Source organism: Silurus meridionalis, chromosome 4, assembly GCF_014805685.1.
Source record: "Silurus meridionalis isolate SWU-2019-XX chromosome 4, ASM1480568v1, whole genome shotgun sequence".
NCBI classification, from domain to species: Eukaryota; Metazoa; Chordata; class Actinopteri; order Siluriformes; family Siluridae; genus Silurus; species Silurus meridionalis.
Window position 1 is genome coordinate 38428914 of NC_060887.1, and position 8754 is coordinate 38437667.

The 8754-nt window shown below is 44.1% G+C and overlaps 1 protein-coding gene across 2 annotated transcripts in view; it reads right to left on the minus strand.

Annotated features, from left to right (window-relative positions):
* Positions 1-2655: 2655 nt before the first annotated feature.
* The window catches only part of rnpc3 (RNA-binding region (RNP1, RRM) containing 3), a 19296-nt gene continuing 13197 nt past the window's right edge, over positions 2656-8754 (minus strand). Inside the window, exons 12-17 of one of the 2 annotated variants that reach the window (XM_046847098.1) lie at positions 6476-6637; positions 6188-6282; positions 5932-5990; positions 4444-4576; positions 4116-4185; positions 2656-2869 (exon numbers count right to left, since the gene is read on the minus strand). In XM_046847098.1, the coding sequence (XP_046703054.1) occupies positions 2865-2869; positions 4116-4185; positions 4444-4576; positions 5932-5990; positions 6188-6282; positions 6476-6637 (524 nt within the window). In that variant the 3' untranslated portion in view covers positions 2656-2864. The remainder of the gene's footprint in view (positions 2870-4115; positions 4186-4443; positions 4577-5931; positions 5991-6187; positions 6283-6475; positions 6638-8754) is intronic. The other variant, XM_046847096.1, reaches the window with a different exon arrangement.

Consider the following 8754-nt stretch of genomic DNA (forward strand, 5'->3'; position numbering starts at 1 on the left):
TTAGCAGTTAAGACATTGGATTTTTGGATTTGAAGGCCACACCAAACTCCCATTCCTGGGCTCCTGAGCAAGGCCCTTAAACCTATAGCTGCTCAGTTGTATGAATGAGATGAATGTTAGTCTCTCTGGATAAGGGTGTCTAAAAAATGCCCTAAAACATACAAGTTTCCGAGTTAAAGCTCTATCGGAGGCTGGATGGAAGCGATTTTCTTTTATGCCGTGATGATGCAATGTTGGGTATTAACTTTATAAAGGATTTTAGTGTTTATGAAGTACGTGCGATTTAATTTCTGACACCAGACGGTGGACCTTTCTCATCTCACTGCTGCCGAAGAAGCAAGAGGACCAAGCACCAATGAGCCATGGCCTTCCACAGAGGTGCAGCAGGGTCAAGTCCACCTCTTTGGCGTTGTACTTCGTGTGTGTGTGTGTGTGTGTGTGTGTGTGTGTGTGCCAGCTTTTGGACCGTTCCTGTACTGACACCGCCATCTGTTGCAGAATTGCTGAAAGCTGAAAGCTGAGCCGGTTGGCTCACGTTCTAAATTTAGTCCCCATTAAAATCCCATCTCCATCAGTCCATGATCAGAGAAAGGGACAGCCCAGCATCACATGCAATCCCACTCTTCTTCTCTGTCTGGTCATTTATCCATCCATTCATCCATCAGTGGTTCTTTAGATCAGATAGCAAACAAGTTGGACAGAAAGGTAAAGATGATGGACTAACACACAGTTTGAGAGACAGCAAGGTAGATTTGTTGGACTGATAGATGAATTAAACAGAAAGAGTAGATTAGACACGCTGACAGACAGAGAGACAAAAAACAGGCAGACATGTAAAAAAGGGTTGACATGCAGACAAACAGATGAGACAGATTAAACGAATAGACCTGTATGTGCATAATAAGCCAGACAGTCAGATTAGACTAGCAGACAAAGACAAAAAAATTATGCAAGATAATGCAAGATGGCGGCCCACCTGGGCGGAGCGGCTTCTATGGCTTCAGCTAACGGTGCAATCTTTTCCTCTAAAACTTGTCAAAGAGACTGTAGCTGTAACTGTTGTTCAGACAGTATCACCCAGCACTACCACTGTGAAACCCTAATGGCTCTGGGCTCAAAGAATAACTTTTATATAACAAACTCACTATCAAAGACACTACGTGGTCTAGGACTACTATGCGGACAAAGAAAGACCACCATGGCATTGCGTGATTCAGCTATTTGGGTACAGAGAGAACCCGGAAGCGAGGAAAGCGAGCTGACATCAGCTGGAGGCTAAAAGATAACCCTGGCCAACTGGCGCTCCCGTCAGTACTACTGGCTAATGTGCGCTCTATAGACAACAAAATTGATGACCTCAGACTCCAATTAACAAAACAAGCTGAAACAAGGAACTGGAGTGTGCTTATTTTTACAGAAAACGTGGCTGCAGAGCAACGTATACACTGAGTCTGTGACTGGGTACATAGAGAAGTACATTAAGGATGTAACTATGTGGGAAAAAATTCCAGAAGCCATAGATGACTAGGGGGTCATTGCCCTGCTATAACAGAGATGCTGCCTTTAAGATGGGGGTAAAAGGACCTATCAGGTCAACTAGGGTTCAGCTTTCCAAAGCCATCAGGAAAGCAAAACACCAGTATGCATGGAAAATGATCAATCCCTTCTGTGATACTAAGGACCCCAGAGGCATGTGGAAGAGCATTCATGCCCTAACTGACTACATATTTACATCACATGCCAACAACAGTGACCCCCATCTCCATTTGAACAACATTTGAGCATGCAAGTCCACAGTCATGGACTGTGCTGACCAGCTGGCAGGTGTCCTCACAGACATCTTAAACATTTCCCTGATCCAGGCTTCAAAAAGACCACCATCATCCCATTGTGGAAGAAGTCAACAGTAAGGCGTCTCTCAATGATTACCGTCCAGTAGCACTGACTCCCAAGCATAATGAAGTGCTTTCAGTGTCTAGTCAAGAAGCATATCCACTCTACTCTGCCCAAACTCTTGCTCTCAACGTCCTCTCACATCTGTACACAAAGGACACATATGGCAGAAGGCTGTTTGTTGATTTTCAATACAATCGTCCCTCAGCAACTAGTGGGAAAGTCTTTCTACTGGGACTCAACACTCCACTTTGCAACTGGATTCTAGACTTCCTGACAGAGAGACCACAGTCAGTGCACATCGGCAGCAGAACATCAGGCACCAGCACACTGAACACAGGTGCCCCCAAGGCTGTGTGCTCAGCCCACTGCTGTTCACTCTGCTTACCCACGACTGTATGGCAAGGTCAGAATCCAACCTCATCAAGTATGCTGATGATGCAACAGTAGTGGGCCACATACAGATGGGTTTATAAGATGCAATTATACACAGAGATGCATTTATACACAGAGAGGTAGATTGAATATTCATATGGGTAGATTGGACAGACAAAAACAGACCAACTGGTTAATATTGTAGATCAGACAGAAAGGCAGTTAATACAGAGCCTAAAAAAACAAGACAGAGAAAGATTAGATGGCCACAAACAGACAGATAGACCCTGATCTCATCACAGCTCCCCCCAATCTGTGTGTGTGTGTGTGTGTGTGTGTGTGTGTGTGTGTGTGTGTGTGTAAAGCAAATACACAAGAAAATCCACATCACTGATATGAAACACTTTATTTCTTCACACTGTAATAATGATTGTAGTAAGGACTCAGACAGAGTGATGAACTTCTCACTGAGGCACTGAGAAGATTCTTCACCTGGGAGCTGTGAGACACAAGTGAGACAGCATGGAGCTCAAGACAACAAGGAATCAATATGTCTATATGATAATATCATGTAATAGTACTGATGATGCATACAGTCAGTCTGTGAAAGGATATGCAAGATTAATGACACACACACACACAGACACACACACACACACACAGACTGTAACTACGTCTGAATACCACGTCAACATTTTCAACAAGGACAAACACAAATTTAACTCTCAAAACTTCTACATGTGTTAAAAAAAAAAATGCCAAAATGAGAGAACTTAAAGGGGGTGGGGCCAAAGAGCTGGAAGTTTCCTTAATTTTTTCCTTCAATTTGTTTTATCCCAAATTGGTTATAGGATAAAACAAATTGAAGGAAAAAATTAAGGAAACTTCCAGCTCTTTGGCCCCACCCCCTTCAAGTTCTCTCAATTTGGTCCTGCCCACATTACACTGCCACATCCCTCACCACTCGGCAAACATTATCTTGGCAATGCCCACTAAGCTATGTAGCTGCCCACTTAACCATGCCTTTCTCTATGTTTGTTTACACTCAATTCACTATTTGTTCACATGGCCACACCCACTTCTCTATTTGTTCACTCAGCCACACCCACTCACCTCTTTATTTGCTCACTTGGCCACACTTACTACCTCTCTATTTGCTCATTTGACCACACCCACTCAGTTCTCTTTCTAGGTGTTCACATGGCCATTGCCACACCCACACACTGTGCAATGTTCACCTGGCCACACCCACTCACCTCTCTTTCTCCAAGTATCTCATTGTCCAAACCCACTTACCTCTCTTTTTAAGTGTTCACATGGCCACACCCACTCACCACTTTCTATAGGTATCCACTTGGCCCCACTCACTTACCTTGGCCACTTGACCACACCCCTTAAACTATCTGATGCCCTGATGGCCATGTAGCCCCACCCTGTCAGTCAGCACTATAGCTGTCCACTTACCCATGTCACTTTGTTCTAGCTCTCCACTTAGCTCCACTCATTAATCTCTGTGCAGCTACTTGGCCCCACCCACCACTTAGGTGTTTCTCTTTAAATTTCTGCAGCCTACCAAATCAGGAGGTGGCCACATGACCACACCCCTTCATTTTATGAAACCTTCTTTTGGCTCCACCCCTTTTCCATTCTATAGGTGTCTTCCTGACTCCTCCCTAAGTCTCTGTAGTTTCCCCCACCTCTCAGTTCTCTACATATGTCTACATGGTTAACGTCTCACTTCCCACTTGACTTCAATTGGCCCATTGTGCACCATTCACCCCGCCCCCTTGTCAGACTCGAGTAGCTACCATTTTCACCGTTACTATTACCATCATTTTAAAACTTACCCGCCTGTTTTTTGGCTCCCGTCTTGGAATCCGCCGCCTCCTGTTTGGGTTTCGCCGACCGAGCAAATTGCTGGAGAGTTTGAAGTTAAGTCTAAAACCCAAAATGTGTGAACTCGTCCCTCACTGATTAACATTCACCGCGCGTGAAGACGCGACTGGCATTTAAACCCCCCCCCTCACCCACTGTCGCCACACTCGTCCCTTAAAAACACACAAGCCGTGTCGTGCTTCAGGGAAAAAAATAACGTGCCGCTGATCGACTGACATTTTCATCGCATGGAGAAGCGAGAGTGAGTGATGTGACTCGGAGCGAGCAAGGGAAGGATACGACCACTAGGGGCTTGTCGTGTAGGACGTATCCGTTCGTGTCCCTCAAGGCCTTCTCTGCACTTTTCTCGCTGGGGAGCCCAATGAAGGCTTGACCTTTCATTCTTCCCTCCTTCATTAAAACGATATCAAACCTACACACAAACACACACACCAAAATACAGCAGCAATGTAGCATTCATACTTCAAAGTCTTTATTTAATCCCTTTATTCCAGAATAAAAACATTAAAAAATTACTTCACCAGCTTTATATAACGCAGGCTGGAACAGGTACCATAATAGATACAATATAAACTATCAAATTAGCTCGGGATTAGTCGAGCTGCCTCTGTTAATGATCAGAAATAGTTAAAATCTCTCTGGTAGTAAGGGGGATTAGTGGCGGTGTCTCTTTGGTAGTAAGGGGGATTAGTGGCAGTGTCTCTCTGGTAGTAAGGGGGATTAGTGGCGGTGTCTCTCTGGTAGTAAGGGGGATTAGTGGCGGTGTCTCTCTGGTAGTAAGGGGATTAGTGGCGTGTCTCTCTGGTATTAAGGGGATTAGTGGCAGTGTCTCTGGTAGTAAGGGGATTAGTGGCGGTGTCTCTGGTAGAAAGGGGGATGAGTGGAGGTGTCTCTCTTAGTAGTAAGGGGGATGAGTGGAGGTGTCTCTTAGTAGTAAGGGGGATTAGTGGAGGTGTCTCTTAGTAGTAAGGGGATGAGTGGAGGTGTCTCTTAGTAGTAAGGGGGATTAGTGGAGGTGTCTCTCTGGTAGTAAGGGGGATTAGTGGAGGTGTCTCTCTGGTAGTAAGAGGGATTAGTGGAGGTGTCTCTGGTAGTAAGAGGGATTAGTGGAGGTGTCTCTGGTAGTAAGGGGATTAGTGGAGGTGTCTCTCTGGTAGTAAGGGGATTAGTGGAGGTGTCTCACTGGTGGTAAGGGGGATTAGTGGAGGTGTCTCTCTGGTAGTAAGGGGGATTAGTGGAGGTGTCTCTGGTAGTAAGGGGATTAGTGGAGGTGTCTCTGGTAGTAAGGGGATTAGTGGAGGTGTCTCTGGTAGTAAGAGGGATTAGTGGAGGTGTCTCTCTGGTAGTAAGAGGGATTAGTGGAGGTGTCTCTCTGGTAGTAAGGGGGATTAGTGGAGGTGTCTCTCTGGTAGTAAGGGGGATTAGTGGAGGTGTCTCTCTGGTAGTAAGGGGGATTAGTGGAGGTGTCTCTCTGGTAGTAAGGGGATTAGTGGAGGTGTCTCTCTCTGGTAGTAAGGGGGATTAGTGGAGGTGTCTCTGGAGGAGTGTATGGATTTTCGAAGATGCAGAAAACCACCAGTATTCCTCTATTTCAGAGTTTTCAGTCTAAACCACTAATGCAAAACATCTCACTAACAGCTGTAAACTCACTTTTAATGGATGAGGATCTCTGTAAGCACCAAACTTCATCTATCAATTAATATCTGAGGAATCCTGGTGTGTATTATAATTATTGCAATAGAGCAGAGCTTTGGTCACAGAGCTCACCTGTTCCTCTCGTCCTCCGATGAGGTGTCGATGTACCTGCTGTAGATATACTTCAGATCCTGAGAACAAGAGAAAAACACTGAAGTACTGATACTAATCAAATCACCATCACATGCTGTGACTGACCCAAACACACGCCTGACTTTCTACAGAAAATTCCAGAACCACGATGAAGCATAGACTCTGCTGTGCTCTAATACACGTGTGTGAATCAGATTCCAGAATTCGTTCACTTTGACTCAATGTTTCTACTCACTTTCTCTTCCACTTGTTTGGCGATGTTCTTCACATAAAGTCTGCAGGTTGGTTCGCCGGGTTCGTAGTTCTTAAACACGGACAACTTTTTCATCTCTGACACACACACACACACACACACACACACACACACACACACACACACACACACATTACACAACGTGCAACATATTATTTATATTAAATAACATAACATTAAACAAACATACACTCTAAACAACCAATTTATTGTGTGTGTGTGTGTGTGTGTGTGTGTGTGTGTGTGTGTGTGTGTGTGAGATTGCTGTACCGTCTCGGGAGAGTCGACCTTTCTCCAGCTCTCTCCTGGAGATGAACTCTGAGGGGATTTCATCCTCTTCCTCTCCACTCTCCTCTGCTCTGCAGCTCTGTGTGCTGGGATAGAGCTTCCCAAATCCCGACGCTTCTGCTTCCTGCTCCGCTAAAACTTTTTCTGTGTGTGTGTGTGAGAGAGAGAAAGAGAGATAGAGAGAGAGAGCGACAGAGAGAGAGAGAGAAAGAGCGAGAGAGAGAGAGAGAGAGAGAGAGAGAGAGAAGAAATTAAGACTCAAAACAGATGTTTTGCTCCTAAATTCTGATTACATCTGATATTAGGAATGAAAGTCAGATGGCTAACAAGAGAGGCCACACCTCCTTTCCTAAGAATGAGACACATAGGCCATGCCTCTTTAACCTAGAGGCCACACCCATTTCCCTCAGAATGTGAGAAAAGACCACAACTCTCACTAAAATAGGGGCCCCACCCACGTCGCATTAACATGACAGACAGAAGCCACACCTCCTTTACATAGACAGAGGCCACACCTCCTTTACTGAGACACAGAGGCCACACTTTCACTAAGATACAGAGGCCACACCTCCTTCACTGAGACACAGAGGCCACACTTTCACTAAGATACAGAGGCCACACCTCCTTCACTAAATGAGAGATGCAGAGGCCACATCTGCTTCACAGAGATATAAAGGCCACACCTTCTTCCCTGAGAATGAGAAAGGCCACACCTCTTTCACCAAAACAGGACACTCCCACTTTGCATAAACATAGAGGCCACACCCACTTTGCATCAACATAGAAGCCACACCTCCATCCCTAAAACGTAGACTGGGGCCACACCTCCTTTACATAGACATAGAAGCCACACCTTCTTTACATAAAAATAGAAGCCACACCCAAGTTACATAAACAAAGAAGCCACACCTCCTTTAAATAAAAAATAGAAGCCACACTTCATTTACATACACAGAGGCCACACCTCCTTCACCTACACAGAGACCACACCTACTTTACATAAGCATAGAAGCCACACCTTCACTGAAACAGAGATGCCACGCCCCCTTCAGCTCCCAAAGAATCCAACACGTAGTAATAAAAAAATCAGGGCAATGTGGAGTCATGTGCTAAAAACACATTTGTCCGTATGCACCGCATAATCTCAGTGTGTGTGTGTGTGTGTGTGTGTGTGTGTGTGTGTGTGTGTGTGTGTGTGAGAGACGTCGTATCGTAAATATTCCCACCTGCACGGTGAGGTGAGCTGATGAATATTTACACGTCTGAGAAAACAACAAGTGAAGACGACAGGCGAGTAAAACAAGCGGCTTACACTCCAGTTAAATCTCTTTTATGTGTGTGTGTGTGTGTGTGTGTGTGTGTGTGTGTGTGAGAGAAATATGTACAGTAAAAAAAAAAAAAAGACGATGAGAAATTATGAAGAGCAGCAGCCCGGGACAAATCCCTGAGAAACTTTTCACATACAGATCTACTCTGTGTGTGTGTGTGTGTGTGTGTGTGTGTGTGTGTGTGTGTGTGTCTGTTGGAGCAGAAAGCCAAAGTCTACAGTGATAAATTCCTCCTCAGAGAATTGGATAGAGCCGCTCTCCATCTCTTTCCTTATGCCTCTCCTTCCTTCCTTCCTTCCTTCTCGCTCTCTCGCTCTCTCTCTCTCTCTCTCTCTCTCTCTCTCTCCCTTTCTCTCTCTCAATTATCCTGAGTCTTATCGTCTTCTTCTCAAACGCTGCTGTTTATCTGTCCAAAACAAGAAGAACGAAAACAACTCCCTGACTCGCTTTATCCTTTTTACACTCTCAGGAAAGCTCAGTGTGTGTGTGTGTGTGTGTGTGTGTGTGTGTGTGTGTGTGTGTGTGTGTGTACACGTGCTTGTATGTGTGCTGTTAAGGACATCACCAAACAACTTACTTTCCCACAGCTCAGTCAAAACAATGACACGGTCTGATACTCATAAAATATACTGCAACTTCACACACACATACAACTAAATTTAGAACTAAAATATGAACATTTTATCTCCAGGAATAAAAAGATATATTTTAATGGGATTAAATACATATATGGAAAAAAATAATTATAAAACTAGAAAAAATAAGAACAAAAAATAAAATATATTTGTAAACAGAATGGTCAAAAAAAGATTCATGTAAGCCAAAGTTTAAACAAAAAATTTTAAGATTATGAAGAATAACAGAATAATTTGTATTGTAAAATAGATATCTAAATTCTTTAAAATGATTTATTTTTTTTATTTAAAACTACAA